General features: G+C 46.4%; 1 protein-coding gene and 1 long non-coding RNA gene across 3 annotated transcripts in view; one reads left to right on the top strand and one right to left on the bottom strand.

Moving 5' to 3' along the window:
* Positions 1-3,948, bottom strand: part of LOC144588633 (uncharacterized) — a 38,568-nt gene extending 34,620 nt beyond the window's left edge. For both annotated transcript variants that reach the window (XR_013544264.1, XR_013544265.1), the window contains exon 1: positions 1,723-3,948. This is a non-coding gene — a long non-coding RNA (uncharacterized LOC144588633). The remainder of the gene's footprint in view (positions 1-1,722) is intronic.
* Positions 1-7,962, top strand: part of EVI5 (ecotropic viral integration site 5) — a 123,207-nt gene extending 115,245 nt beyond the window's left edge. Inside the window, exon 19 of the mRNA XM_072997950.2 lies at positions 7,831-7,962. Coding sequence (XP_072854051.2) covers positions 7,831-7,890 — 60 coding nt within the window. The 3' untranslated portion in view covers positions 7,891-7,962. The remainder of the gene's footprint in view (positions 1-7,830) is intronic.
* Positions 7,963-16,131: the final 8,169 nt, after the last annotated feature.

The raw sequence follows: 16,131 nt of genomic DNA, 5'->3' as shown, positions 1-16,131 counted from the left end.
CGCACCCTACAGTTGGACACGACTGGACTAAATGTCAAGGGGAACCTTTACCTTTACCTTTATGTATATGTGGTGGATGTGTGAAATAAGAAAGAATGGGCACTGGTTTTTAAAGGAATTAGGAAAATTATTGGATGTGATATTCAGATATCAGCAACTATTGTCCTCCTGAACATAATTAAGAATGATAATTTGAAAAAAAAAGGTCAGAAAGAGTTTGTTATAATGGTTATGGTAGCAAGATTAATATTTGCAAAGAATTGGGAAAGCGACAAGCAAATTAATCTTGAAGATTGGTATAAAGAAATGTGGAGTCTAGCAATTAATGCTAAGTTAACGTGAGAAATGAAAATAAGAAGAGGAATGGCAAAGTCTAACCATTTCAAAGATGTATGGAATTTATACTGTACTTGGAGCATGTCTTTTCGAAGGAGAAAGGCTATATACCAGCAGAAGAATCAATGTATTTTGGAAAGGAATGCGGTGAAAAGTGGTACAAATTGATATCATTAGTTATCTAGTCCCAAGGGCGAAGGAGGCACGGATGGGAAATGTTTAATGTGTATTCTGTGCAGTCACTACTGAGTTTGTATTTTAGTTTTGTTATTTGTAACTACTTGTTATTACAGTAATTACAAAATAAAAGGAGGCAGCCAGCACTCTCCTTAAGCAGAGTGAGGTGGTTGCTTTAGCAGATCTGGAGTATTAAAAAAGGGCAACAAATTGCTAATTATTTTTAATATATACATATTATTGTATTTATCACTCACTACTAGGGAAAGCTGTATGTGATATACAATACAGTATTGCTTCTCTCAGCTGCCAAAATAAATTAGCCAAGCTTGGATCCCCTAACCCTTGACATGGAAGGGGTAGGGGAGGCACCACCATTTCCCCTTCTGCCTCCATGTCTTGGGCCCACCTTGGCTATATAAGACACCCTCTTCTTACACACCTGCACGACTATCAACACCATACAGATTTACTGCCAGGCCTAGACTTTTCCAGCAGTGGGAGCCCAGTGAGAAGGCCTTACCTGTTGTTTTCCGCCTGTCATCAAGTTCTCCGCATCGGAGCCTCGAGCCCAAACAAAATACCTCACAACAGTGCACTAAGTCTTTTTTTACATACACACACACACTGACTGTGGGACTCTGCATTGGGAGGGGATGCACTACCACTACCTGTCTCTCTCTGTGTCTGTATGAACCCTGTGGTTTTTTCTAATTTTACAGGCGGTGTGATTTCATGCACGGAGTTAACCAAAGCTCTGCTAAAACGGGGGTAGTCATAACGATACAGGCCCTGCACGCACACACGCACCCGGCAGCCGCGCTTATTCTTTCCTCCCGCCGGTCTCCAGAGCCTTGCTGACTTTGGCCCGGCTGCAGCGACCGCAGGCACCTTCGGAGATTTAATAACGTGGCCCCGCTTTCCGCCCCAGGCCCCGGAAAGGCACGGGGGGGAGAGAGAGGGGGGCGGCTACAGGCTTTTCTAGTCCGTGGTTTCTCTTTCTAAAGGGAGTCTTCATTCCCCCCCCCCTCTCTCTCTCTCTCACACACACACACACACACACAGAGAGAGCGAGAGAGAGAGAGAGAGAGAGAGCGCTTACAGCCCCTTTTCCCGCTAGAGGACACGACTCCTGCTCTAGGTAGGGCCATCTCCGGTCGAAAAGGAGAAGCGAGAAGTCCTCCCACCTTTTCCAAATTTAAGCCTTACCTAAGATCCCGAGGGAAATGAGCAAGCCTGGCGACCCGGGTGGGTGTCGAGGTATTTTCAGCCGCGCCACTGGGCGTGTTTCTCCCCGCCAGAGTTTCCACAACATGCTCTGAGGGGGAGGCCAGTCACTCCATAGCTAATTCTAGGGTTGTCGACCTTAAAGGGGGGGGGGTGAAAATAAAACAAAATCAGGAGGGAGGGCACGGTTTTAACACCAGGTTGCCCCCCCCTTCCGCGCCCCCTCGCTAGGCCCGCAGATCAATGGGGAGGCTTAGATCTCCCCGTTTTCACTTTCCTTCTCCAAACACACTGTCTCAGCAATCCATTTCCCTCCCTTTCTCCTTTCCCCCAATCCCACCTGCCTCCCTTCTTTGCCTCCCCCCCCACCCCACCCCTGTTTTATCCAGAATTTCAGGTATGTGTACAGACACAAGGATGAGTTCCATCACTGTATTGTGTTGTGTTTTTAATATTGTTTTTCAGATTCATCTCCACTGATTTTGTGTGTGTGTGTGTGCAAAGAAGAGGAAACCAACTGGCCCTGTTTTTGGCCTACACCTCCCCTTGGTACTAACCAGCATAACCAATCCTGAGGGATTACATAACTTCGGACTTGTATTCTTAGTAATATCTGGAGACCTTCTCCTGGCATATAGACTGGCCTTTTTGGTCTAAGTAGAATGCAGAGAGGGGAAACTGGAATAAAACATGAGGAGAACCTTCTCAGATCAAACGGAACGCTCTTGTAAACTAGAATTCTTTTCACTGTTTCTTGGTCAAGAAGCAGAACATGAGTGAAACAATATCGTCCCTCATGAAAGAATATGTATTCCTAATAGCCATTAGAGAGGACAGATTGGTGGTTTTGAACATAGCTGCCCAGGGAATTCTGGAAATTATGGGAATTGTCGTCCAAAACCATACATCTGCACCACTCTATAGTAGCCATTGATAGTCCATCATGCATGATTTTGTGGATGACATTTATAACTGCAACAACACTAGCCTTTCTTACTGTGAACCCATTGATCTCCTCTTTTATTTTTTTTAACTAAGCAGGGCTAGGCGTGGTTGGGAGACCATCAGGATTTGACAGGCATTGCTAGAAAAGAACTGCCACCTGAAATCTTGAATTTTCCTGCCAAGTCAGAATTGGCAATATTGGGCTAGATGGACCAATGGTCTGAACTCTATACAAGCCAGTTCGTTGTGTACCTCTGTTTCCTGTAGTGATAGAGCAGATATGAGGACCTTCTTCTCTGTATTGTACACCAATGTGTATGGAATGATGGGGATAAAATAGAGTTCTTAAGCATTCAAGAAACTGATGGCATACCTGGCAGTGAAGTCCAATCTGTCTATGTGGCACTACTGAAAGTGTCACCTCTGCAGAAAAATATCCATCACAGTTGTGCTTGCCAGGGGCAGAAAAATAATGTGCAAGCAGTGTGGAGTTGCTTGACCACAGTGAAGTTTCTGTGGCAATAATCCCTGGGTAGTTAAATTGGAGTAATGCAGTCTCAACACTTCTAGGCTAAACTACTTGTTTGTAAATTACTTAGTCCCTACCAATCTGAGCTCAACAATGCAAGATGTAGGCATGCTTCAAGACACATACAGAATAATAATGAGACCCAATATGTGTGACTACAGTGGTGCCTCAACTTACAAACTTAATCGGTCCGGGAACTCTGGTTGTAACTTGAAATAGTCGTAAGTTGAAGCATCATTTCCCATAGGAATGCATTGAAATGCATTTAATCCATTCCGGGTGAAGAAAAAATCACCAAAACCCCACAAACTACTGCAAAACCCATCGGAAACATGATTAATCTGTTCTGGGTGAAGGGGGGGGGAGAAAAGCAAACAAACCATGCAAGACCCTTTGGAAATGCAAAAAAAGCAAAGCAAAAAGCAAACAAACCATGCAAGGCCCATCAGAAACACGATTGATCTGTTCCAGCTGAAGGGAAAAAAAAGAAAAGAAACAGTGCAAGACCCTTTGGAAATGCAAAAAAAAAGCAAAGCAGAAAGCAAACCAACCATGCAAGACCCTTTGGAAATGCAAACAAACAAACATACAAACAAACAAATAAATAAAAGCAGAAAGCAAACCAACCCTGCAAGACCCATCACATCACAGAAACATAATCCCACCACCCAGTCCAAAACCACACTGCAAAACCCACCCAGAGCAGTTTTTGAATAGTAGAAAGTAGCACCTTACCAGGCAATCTGAAGCCTTCTTTGATCGCACACTCTCTAACTGCTGGGGCAAAAGAGCTACAAAGAAGCAACCTCTTCGCCACCAACAGTTAGCAATTTGAATTCCCTGCCCTTTTCCTGTTTGTAAGTGGAAGCTCCGGTCGCAAGTCAAAGCAAAATTTTGTGGCTGGAGCTGGTCATAACTCGAAATGGTTGTATGTCGGGACATCCGTAAGTCGAGGCACCACTGTATTTTGTGAGAATCCCATGCAATGTAAGAACTATTTGCCATAGTTCTGAAGGCATCCTTCTAAGGGATGTGGAAACAATTCCCCGAGGCTAGGGAGCTTTGGAATGCACTGGCACAGGAGTAATTTTGCACACCATTCTTTTACAATTGAATTTGGTTGGAAGAAGCCATTTCACAGTACTACAGGAATGCAGAGATAAAAGTGTAATCCAATAACCACATAGATCACACCTAACACCCCTCTTGCCATCAATCTCTCCCTCCTTCCTAACAATAAGGAACTTTGGGGCTAGCAGTTTTTGAGAACGTTGCTCAGAAAGCGTAAATATTTTAGCCTCAGAAACTGCAACTACTAGTGATGCCTAAGTAGCCTCTCCTCTCTGTTCTGGCACTTCCCTCTCTGCCCTTTCATAGCTTCTGATTGGTGTTGTGACCAGCCTCTACCCAGGCTTGCCACTTTTAAAATAACCTGCCTTTAAAGGCCTTGACGCCAGCTATAAACGTACTAGACCAACTGATATAAAAACGATATCTTCTTTATTACAAAGTAACAGCTGGTAAGGAAAACAGAGTTCAACATAAGCTTTTCTTAAGTTACTGACAAAATACACATCCTCCCTCCTCGGTTACAAATTAATGTCTCTTCTTCTCTCTAGCTCTTCTGGCCTTTACTCCTCCGGGGGCTCCTGGATAGGCTCACCTCCTGCATCCCACCAGTCAACCACCTTGTTTCTTCTGTTACTGTGCAAAATTGGCTAGGGTTCCATCACAGGTATCAACAAATGCAATGAGATATGGATGATAGGGAAGGTTGGCCATACCATTGGATAGTATGAGGTGGCTGCCTCAGGTATCAGACTCTGAGAATAATTGAAAGGGCAGCAGATTAGCTAGTCTCTTTATGTTAATATGGCATTTTTATTGCCAGAGATGGTGTGAAGTGCTGGCTAGCTTTGGGTACTTGTCTGGCCTTTTGTATTATGGATCTTATTTGGGTGGTTGAAGGGTACCATTTGTTGCTCTGTCTCAGACCTCAATATGTCTCATTAACAGATGTATATAGATACTAGCAAAGCTATCTTTAACCATTATTTTAGCCTTATTTCTCCTAAGCTATGGAGTTCCAGTCTGGATCACCTCTGATATCTGGGTTCTAGTTGAGTGCTTGGTTCCTGAACTTACTGTGCTTAGGACTCCATGTATGTTCCTTCCAAATAAGCATGTGCAAAACTAGGATGTACAGGATATAATATGGTAATAACTCCAAGCTACCTAAAATGTTTACCTTAAAAGACAGCAGTCTGGCTGATTGTTGTTGTTTCGTTGTTAAGTCGTGTCCATCTCTTCGTGACCCCATGGACCAGAGAACGGCAGGCCCTCCTGTCTTCCACTGCCTCCCAGAGTTTGGTCAAATTCACATTGGTAGCTTCAGTGACACTGTCCAACCATCTCATCCTCTGTTGTATCCTTCTCCTCTTGCGTTGACATTTTCCCAACTTCAGGGTCTTTTCCAGGGAGGCTTCTCTTCTCATGAAATGGCCAAAGTATTGGAACCTCAGCTTCAGGATGGGTCCTTCCAGTGAGCATTCAGGGTTGATTTCCTTCAGAATGGATAGGTTTGTTCTCCTTGCAGTCCAGGGCACTCTCAAGAGTCTCCTCCAGCACAATTCAAAAGCATCAATTCTTCAGCGGTCAGCCTTCTTTATGGTCCAACTCTCACTTCCATACATCACTACTGGAAAAACCATAGCTTTGACTATGTGGACTTTTGTCAGCAAGGTGATGTCTCTGCTTTTTAAGATGCTGTCGAGGTTTCTCATTGCTTTCCTCCCAAGAAACAGGCATCTTTTAATTTCGTGGCTGCTGTCACTATGGAGCCTAAGAAGGTAAACTCTGTCACTGCCTCCATATCATCCCCTTCTATTTGCCAGGAGGTGATGGCAAATAGATCAGTGGCCATGATCTTAGAGGTTCTTTAATTCCTCCTCAATTTCTGCCATCAGAGTGGTATCATCTGCATATCTGAGGTTGTTGATATTTCTTCCAGGCAATCTTAATTCCGGCTTGAGATTCATCCAGTCCTGCCTTTCGCATGATGTATTCTGCATACAAGTTCAATAAGCAGGGAGACAATATATAGCCTTGTCATACTCCTTTCCCAATTTTGAACCAATCAGTTGTTCCATATCCAGTTCTAACTCTTGCTTCCTGTCCCACATATAGATTTCTCAGGAGATAGATAAGGTGGTCAGGCACTCCCATTTCTTGAAGAACTTGCCATAGTTTGTTGTGGTCCACACAGTCAAAGGCTTTTGCGTAGTCAATGAAGCAGAAATAGATGTTTTTCTGGAACTCTCTGGCTTTCTCCATAATCCAGCACATGTTAGCAATTTGTTTTCTAGTTCCTCTGCCCCTTCGAAATCCAGCTTGTACTTCTGGCAGTTCTCGGTCCATATACTGCTGAAGCCTACCTTGTCGGATTTTGAGCATAACCTTGCTAGCGTGTGAAATGAGTGCAATTGTACGGTAGTTGGAGCATTCTTTGGCACTGCCCTTCTTTGGGATTGGGATGTAGACTGATCTTTTCCAATCCTCTGGCCACTGCTGAGTTTTCCCAACTTGCTGGCATATTGAGTGTAGCACCTTAACAGCCTTATCTTTTAAGATTTTAAATAGTTCAGCTGGAATGCCATCACCTCCACTGGCCTTGTTGTTAGCCATGCTTTCTAAGGCCCACTTGACTTCACTCTCCAGGATATCTGGCTCAAGGTCAGCAACCACACTATCTAGGTTGTCCGGGACATCCAGATTTTTCTGGTATAATTCTTCCAGTCTGTCTGATGCCCAGGTATTATTGCAGGAAGCTAGTTTGTCAATGAATTACTTTGTTCTTCTGTCTTTAGCACTCAAGTGCATGAAAGGATCTTAAGTTATCTCTTATCTATATGCAAAATGGTAGCAATTTATGAAGCCTAGGAGCCATCTGCAAGCTGCTTCCCTCCACGTATTTTTAAACAGAGATGTCAGAGGTAGCAGCTCAAAATATCTAGTGGGGCAGTAGGTTGAGGGAGACCAGTATTAATTAATGATTTAGAAAGAGAAAATATATAGAAAATCAATGAAATGACAACCCATCTTTTCATATTATGTCCATGAGTGCTGTATACTCCAATACAGTATTTTTTTAGCATTGACTTAATTTATCTCCAGCCTTTCCTGCTGACAGCAGCTCAACCTCAAGTCATTTAAGAATGATACATTGTGATTTACAGAGTTTGGTCAAGGTACTTTACTGAAGGACCACTCCCAGAATTGTCCAGATGGATTCTGAGAGTTGCCAGTCCAAAAAAAAGTAGCTTGTTCTAACTCTGAGTTGAAGAACAGGATAAAAAACCATCATAGTTATTACTGGCTTGGTCCTAAGCTTGGCTTGACAGTGTCTGTACACCTCAGGCAGAAGATTTCCGGCAACAGACACAAGGGCAGGAGGGAGGGAGAAAAAGAAACGGGGGGGGGGTGGAAGAGGCTCATTTTTGGGTGAGGATTTGGAGAAAGACAAAGGGGGGGGAGCAACACAGAAAAAAGTTGTCGGTCGTGTTGCTGCAGCAGCAGAAGCTCCCCTAACGCTCAGGAAGTGGGATTTGTGGTTTCAGGGGCTGAGCTCAGAAGGGGAGTTTAGAAACACAGACAGAAAAAGAAAAGTCCAGCGCTGAGACGCCCTTCTTCTGAGACAAGGAGAAGGAAAGCGAAGAAGAAGAAGAAGAAGGCAAGAGAAGAGAAGGGGACTCTGCGCATTCAAGATCTCCGTGGGGCAGAAGAGGCAGAGAGCCGCTGTTTCCTCCCACCGTCCTTCCCCCATGGTAAGCAGGGCGCCGCTTCTTCCTTCGCGTCTCCGGGTCTCTGCGCTCCGGTCTCCCTTCACAACCTGCTACCCAAAGAAAGAGGAGCGAAGGGAACGTTATCTTAAGCACTCAGATTTTGCGCGCGGGGAGTTGGTGGGTGGGTTAGTTTTCGGACTACAATTCCCAGAATTCCCCAGCCGGGATGCTGGCTGGGAGATTCTTCGTACCCGGCAAAACAAGGGGTATGACTGCGGTGCGTCCCTTCCCACCCACCCCACACCCGTGTTTGTGTTGCTGGCTTCAAGGAATGTGTGATGAAAATAAATGTCGGTCCTCCTGGAACGGGACGGACGGAGTCCAAGGGCTGGCTCAAATTCCTTCTCGGCACCTGTTCTTCACTCCCACGACGCTTGCTTACAGCTTACAGATGCCTTTTGTAGACATCATCATTATTTCGTCCCTTGTGGACACGGGGCAGAGTTCCACGATCCTGCCTTCACCGCTTCGCGCCCGCGGATGAACCTTCACAGCCGGCTGCGATCCGGGATGGAGAGGCTACCTGTTGCAGTGGAGAGGCGGGTTGGGTTCATTTCATTGTTTAAAGAAGGGAAGTAATTGTGCGGAGGGCGGAGTCAGAGAAGGTCCCTTTGCCTCCCCTTCTACCCTCCCGCCGGCCTTGGCTTTTTAAAAATATTTCGGTTTGTTTGCAAAACACACGCGGGGAAGCGGAGAGGGTGACAGATCAGAGCGGAATTTTGAGGTTTGCAAAGGGGAAAGACCCACCCAGGAGTTGTTCCTCCACAGCTGGAGGAAGGCGACCTTTAGGGCTGGCTATGCCCCCCCCCAAAAAAACACACACAACGCCCACTCACCCGAGCGCAGATCAAACTCCTGTTTTCTTGAATTTCTCAAGGGTGAAGAGAGAGGTGCGAGAAGCCAACCTCCGCACGGGAAGGGGGTGTTAATAAGGAGGGGGCTCTTCCTCCCCTGTTTCGGAGCACATTTTAGTTTTTATTTATTTATTTATTTATTTATTTATTTATTTATTTATTTATTTATTTATTGTCCACAAATGCATTTGACCGATCCTTCTGCATGCTATAAACAAGGGACTGATCTCACGCCAGACACCGGTAAACGCCTGTCGCGGCAGGCGTGTAAGGTGTGTATCGCTTTGACGCTTTTGTTTTGGTCGCGATCCTGTGTATCTCCTCGCAGTAGGACTTGATCTCCTAGGAAAGCCATCCTTTATTTTATTTTATTTTACTTTAGGACTTACAAGTTCCATTTGGTATAAGCTTTCCTGGACTTAAATCTCATCCGAAGCTTATGCCAAAGGAAGCTCGTGAGTCTTTGTAGTGAGTGATCGAAGTCTCCGTAGTTTCTGCAGCAGGCGGCCTCTCCTTGAATGAAACTCGCAGGTACAAATGCCGCCTTGCGAAACCCTGGGCCCTCCAGATCCGGGGGGGGGGGCTAGTACCCCGCGCCCCCCGCTTAGCATCCTCAGCCACGGCAGCGGTCACCGAAGAGGGAAGCAGAGGGTCGAGAAAGCATCTCGTCTCGGCTAGCAGGCTGCCCCTAAGGATACGAAACCCGGAGTTGGAGGAGAGGCGCTCCGGCAGCCAGCCCAGCGGAGGTCACAGCTGGCTGCCGGAGCCGGTGGGCGCGCGATTTTCTCACCCGGCCCTGCCTTATCTCCGGCCTTTCCTTCCGATCGTGGGAACGGCGAGAGCGCGCGGAGATTTGCGGGTTAATGTTTAAGCTGCAGTTGCGGCAGGTCGCGCGTCCCGAAGCTAAGTCACCCAGACCCCACGAGGGAGCCCTGTCCCGACCGAGGGTGTTTGCTTGCTCAGTTGAAAGCCCACCTGCAGCCGGGGGGGGGGCAAACGTCTCTTTCACCCCCCCCGGGAAAAGATGAGGGGCTTCCCCGTGCGCAACAGCCAGCGGCCGCCCCAAAGTGATCGACGCCGGATGTTCACGGGTAAACACGGCCCTTGTTTTGAAGCGAGAACAGCGCTGCGCGTTCAGCTTGCCCGACCAGGCGGAACTGGGAGGAGCGGGCGGGGGGGGGACCGCCAGTATATTGGAGCACACGGTTATAGGGCGAGGGAAGAGGAGCTCCGACCATATTCCGCGAGTCAGGCTAGCGTTCACACGTTGCGGGACACTTCCGCGTTCCGGCTTACAGCGCTCCCTGTGAGAGTGCCCTCCCCGTTTATGGTCGATCGATGCGGTTAATTTTGGAAGGATCTGCGCGTGAATTTATCCCACGTACGTTCGCCCCGTTTGTTTCGAAAAAAACACGCGTTCTGCCACAGGGGAGCTGACTCAAAGGAAAAAATCGGGCAGTCCGTCGACCGGCCGAATAGTCGTTTCGAACCTCGGCTCCTCTAACTTAGTGCTCAACTCGGTGGAAAGTGACTTCACTGAAGGCTTCCTCTTTAACACCCCCCCTTCTCCTAAAACATAGACTGGTTATCTGATTAGTCGCCTCAATTAGGAACTGACTCAACTGACTCAACTGTTGAATGATAAATCAAAACTTGGGCAAAGCCTATTCACTCAATAAATCTATTTTATTTGGAACTAGCAATAATCTTGCTAATTGCTCTGCGCCGTCAAGTCCATTCTGGATCATGGCGAACTTCTCAGGGTTTTCTAAGTGGGGAGTACTCAAAAGTTTACCATTCCCTTCTTCTGGGGGCATCCTGGGATTGTGCAGCTTGCCCAAGGCCACACAGGCTGACTTTTCTCCCAGGGAGGCACTGTGGGGAATCGAACTCCCAGCCTCTGCCTCCACAGCCAGACACCTCACTCACGGAGATAATCTATTTTTAAAAAGTTATATTTCAGTCTGCGATAGGTGGGACATCGCGGGAGCGTCCAGCCGAAAACCTCTCCTTGGTGCTTGGTTCTGTTTCAGACAGCCCCGTTTCGTCAAGCTCCAAAGCGCGGAAGCCCATCTGTGTTTGACGGGGAGAAAAGGGCAGGTTGGCTCTCCCTTCTGAAGCGTTGTTTTCCTTTCAGGGAATCAATCAGGGCAAGGGAGGCCAGACCGGCTCGATCAGTAACCCCCACCCCACCCCATGAGGGGCTTTGATTTCTCTCCCTGACGTTTCCGCGCCTGCCTCTCTTGCTCAAGGCTGAAGGGAGTAGCAGGTGGAGCGCGGGTCCTTTTCTCTCACCCCCCCCCGTGCCCGTGCCGGCGCCCGCCACGCTCGGACTCCATCAAAGGCCGCGCCGAGCTCTGCACAGCCCTGCGGCTCAGAGGCCTTGGATGCCTTCCCTCTGAAACTGACCCGATCTCACTTTGAAAACTCTGTTAGGGTCGCTATGAATCGGTTTGGCGGCACAGAACATGCCATGACTCTCCGATAAGTGTGCGTAAAGATTACTCCTACATCTGGTGAACTGGGAACGACGAACTTTTGGCCTGTTAGATAATTCGGGCTTCAACTCTGAATAACCTCAGTATAACCAATGGCATCATGGGAGATGTAGTCCAAAAAGTCAGGAGGACCGAGAGTTCTTCGCCTCTGAGGTCCACATATGCTTTGGAAAGGGGACTTTCCGCAGGGTTGGGTGGAATGTATGGGAGTTGTGTAAAGAGCCGCTGGAATTGCCGGAGAACTAACGGGAAGAAAAGCAGAATACTGTATAAATACAACAAATAAGTAAACTCCTAGCGTCTCCAGTGATTTTGGTTAACAGACTAGGAATGACGGGAATTGTTGCTTAACAGTTTTCGGAGGTACTGGGTTTCCTAGCTCTGACCTGAGGAGTCTCTTGCGCAAACCGTATCCAGAAGAAACGGGAGCGGGCAGGGCGGAGCTACCGCAGTTATACCGCTCTCAGGCCGTTACAAATGAGCCGTGTAAGCACGCTGTCCTGTTTACCAGACAGACGTCATCTGGGAAGCAGGTGGAAGGAAGCGCAACTCGCCAAGGTTCCTCGAGTCTTTTTCAGTGGCGTTTTGTGCCTTAGAATGTCCCATGAAGTGAGTGTACCTCTTCAAACAGATGGATAGTTCAGCCCTTTAGGTTTTGGGAGTTCGATTCCCTCCTACTGTGTGTCCTTGACAGAGGATGGACTCGATGGTCCACAGGACCCCTTCCGGCTCTGTAGTTCTAAGATTATTATTTAAACACAAAGGCTCCTCTCCCCCCACTTTTTTTTTTCTTGCGCGTTTGTCTCACTGAGTTCTTTGGGATTTATTCCCAAGCAAAGCATGCCGCGTCTCCTGACGTTTATATTCTGAAGTGCGTTGTCAACTGGGGAAGGAAGGCATACAATTAGTGACCTTGGTGAAGTCTTGGCAACAGATACTACTTTCCCCCCCACACGGACTCCCCCCCCCCCTTGCTCTTTTTCAACGCTGCCCGAAGCCCCGTACAAGTAACGATAAAGCGAGGTTTCGCGTTCAGATGGAACGAAGATCTGGTAGGTCAAAGCATCCGATCCGCTTTACTCTCTCCAAGCCTTTTGGAGACGGGAAGGGCGGCGGAGACCTTCAAGCCAAACAACGGGAGATCTTCCATTGCTTGGTCCTTGCTTAGTCTGTGATGTTTCAGAGTGTGTGTGTGTGAGGGGGGGGGAGAGAGGGAGAAGTAGGGGTGTGTGTGTGTGTGTGTGTGTGTGTGTGAGAGAGAGAGAGAGAGAGAGAGAGAGAGAGAGAGAGAGAGAGTAGCACCTGGGTATATGAGGAGCGTTTAATGGGTCTGAATTTGGAAGCTTTCCCATATGTCGACACTTTACTATGGACATAATTACGATTTATGCAGATAAGTTATTCAGAGTTGAAGCCCGGAAAAGCGGCGCACGGGCATCCAATCTTCCTAACTCAAATATTTACGTATTGATTTATCTCTTTCTTATGATGCCTATACAGTACCGCCAATCTGCCTGTTCAAGGGCTCAAGCTACTGAGGACTCGACCTAATGTTAGTCCGGGCAAAAACAAGCTCGTTGAAACCAGTGGACTTTCTGCCCCTGGCGGCTGACGTGTCCCGTTCGTTTCAACAGGTTTACGTCCGTTGGGACAGATCTTGGGTTTAACCCCCCAAAACGCCACAGTTCAGATACCCAAGAAATTAATTTGAACGTCTCTGAATGGGCTTCTAAAGAGCCCTCATGTTTTCTATGCCCGCTAACCGTGATTAATTCATTTCTCTGCACTGTTCAGTATTTAATTCTCGCAAGGGGCGTAACGCAGCGCCCGCTTCCTCTCCTTCGTCCCTTATTCACTGCTGATTATCGGTCGCTTTTGTTTGAGGCCGAGTCACGGCACCGCGGAAGGGGTTGTTCCGCATTAATCTCAAGGCAAGGTTAGGAGCCATTAATCACCAAAGGCTCCCCTTTATCGATTTAACATTGCATGTTTCAATAGACGCTTAGGAAAGAGGAAAGGTCGTGGAACTCACGCGGGGCTTCCTCGCGAGTAAATAGGCATAGGCTCTCGCTATTAGGCGGGACACTCTTACTTGGGAGTAAGTCCCATCGGGTTCAACAAGAGTTCCGAGATATTACATGCCTGGGATTGAGCTTTCAAACGCCCAGTTGACACCGGTGGGGACGTTTGGGTGTAGAAAAGACAGGGAGCAACCAACCCCCCCTCCCCGCCTCCACCACCTGAGTTTTAACCACGAGCAGCCTCCAGAGGCTGAACGGAGGAACAGGCGGGAGTGAGGGGAGGGGAATGATTAACTCTTTCCTCTCGACTTCGTTCTCACCTATTTTACACCACAACTTCTCCAAAACTTGTTTACTTCAGGTTCCGAGCAGCGATCGCCTGCTTTTCAATATGGGTATTAAAATTAAATTCAGAATGCGATCTTGACCGATTATTTTCACCAAATGGAAATCAACTTCTCAGTTCCATTGTCTGGAACTGCATCTTACACACACACACACACACACACACACACACAGAGAGAGAGAGAGAGAGAGAGAAGAAAATAATTGTTCCTTTTTATTTATTTATGTTTTTTTATTTATCCCGTTACTGTCTATCCAAAGAAAAAAGCGCTGAAGGCATTAAACAATGCAATCTTCAAGATCACAACTACAACTAAATAAAATGCAATACAATCATCAATCCTTGGGAGATTTCAAATGGCCAGATTCAAGAGATGGATCTTGTTCACGTCCTCCCTAAAATCTCCGAGAATGGGGACGGAGCTCAAGGGGAGAGGTGCATTCCCACAACATGGGATCAACTCTCAGCTGCCAATCAAACTGATAACGACACAATTCAGCAGTATTTAACCTCACCCAATTTCAGAAGGGCAGGCGAATAATTTCCATAGTTCCTTAAAATAAAACTGAGGTGTACATTAAAATCCATTAATATAATTTCCAGTGCTCCATAAGTGTGCAGGACCTATTTAAAATAAAACAAACTTAAGATGCAGCGAGATTTAGAAAATGGCAAATAATAATGAAATATTTATAGGGTAAAATCTGAGCGCCGTAGCAGGAAAGGAGATTTTACCTGCCTCATATGACATAAATAATAATTTACAAAAGCAGTGTTCGGGCAATGTTGAGGTGTATTTATGTCACAGATCTATTTATTTTACACTGATTTGTTTCTGTGTAAACTTTCCCGGATTTCAATTCCCTTCTTCGGAAGCAAGGAAGTGGATTGTCTGAGTTAAGCGCGTTGTACTCCCCCGAACCTCACAGTTAAATATATCTGGCAGTCTTTAAGGTGCCAAATACTCTTCCGTTTTTACTTTTGTGATGCTTGCTGAAACAGCTCCCTCTTTGAAAACAATTCATCTGAGACAAGTGGGTGTTTATTGGCGGACCTGATTTTCGGGTTTCCCTTCTGCATAAGGTAGAACTCGGTTTTAAAAGTACGATAAGGGCCCTCTTTTTCTCCCAAACCTTTGTGGCTAGGATGTAGAGTCGCCCCCAGAGGGGTTTGAGGGCCAGGGACCGATCTGAGATTAGGAACCTACTTCCGCCCTCCTTACAATGGAAGGAACCTGCTGTGTGGAGCTGTTGCCTCGCGCAGGGACCACGGAGGGTAGCCTCCGGCGCGCGGGAGAGGGCTTATATTGCGGGGGGGGGGGAGCAGCGCTCCTGCCTTCAGTAGCCCCTCCCTGGGGAGTTTCTTGACAGGATCGGAAGTTTAATAGGTTTCACAAACATTCATTCTCCATTAACTTCCACTTTAAGGGAATACTGTAAATAGGACACTGCGTTTAGGATCGATCCGTAATGAAATAACATCCTAACACACTTAGTGAAGGTGTTTGTTTAATACATATTTACATCAAGGCCTTCTGGCGTAGAAATATAAATAATAATTATTATTTATATATATTTCTACGCCAGAAGGAGGAGGAGGAGGAGGAGGAGGAGGAGGAGGAGGAGGAGGAGGAGGATGATAATAATAATAATAATAATAATAATAATAATAATAATAATAATAATAATAATAATAATAATAATAATAATAATAATAATAATAATAATAATAATAATAATAATAATAATAATTGTATACGTCAACTCAGATTTCCAGGGTTTTCCAAGTAGAGAACATTCCGAAGTCTTTTTCCATCCCCTTCTTCCAGGGGTGCCCTGGGACTGTGCAGCTGGCCCAAGGCCACACAGGCTGGCTCTTCTCTCAGGAGGCACAGTGTATTAATATATATACGAGAAACAGAATATCTTTCTACATCAGATTAGTATCAAAATTCAGTTATATGAATTAAGCCGTTTTATCTTTTTATAATACCCAGTTCCATCCTGCTCATCAACTCCGTTGTTAGGAGGTGACAAACACGAATCCGGTTCATTGTTCGCCCCAGGAGGAAACTGTCCCAGGAAAATTCAGATCACAGTGTCTTTCGGGTGCCACAGAAGTCTTGGTGGTTTGGGGCTTTCTGGTTTTGGGGTCGGTTAACCTGCTATTCTAATAACCTCCATTGCAAGGAATTAAAATAAGCCTTGTCAGTTTCACAAAGGGGAAGGGGACAGAAGCAGTGATGCGGCTCCTGGTTTTAATTCAGATGAACTCCTTCAGCATTTACGACGCAGGACGGGAAATTTGGAGTTACACAGAACTCTTGATCAAGTTGCAAGTGTCAAGCAGAGATGGAA

This window comes from Pogona vitticeps, chromosome 4 (assembly GCF_051106095.1).
Source record: "Pogona vitticeps strain Pit_001003342236 chromosome 4, PviZW2.1, whole genome shotgun sequence".
NCBI classification, from domain to species: domain Eukaryota; kingdom Metazoa; phylum Chordata; class Lepidosauria; order Squamata; family Agamidae; genus Pogona; species Pogona vitticeps.
This window is presented reverse-complemented; position numbering and strand designations above follow the sequence as displayed.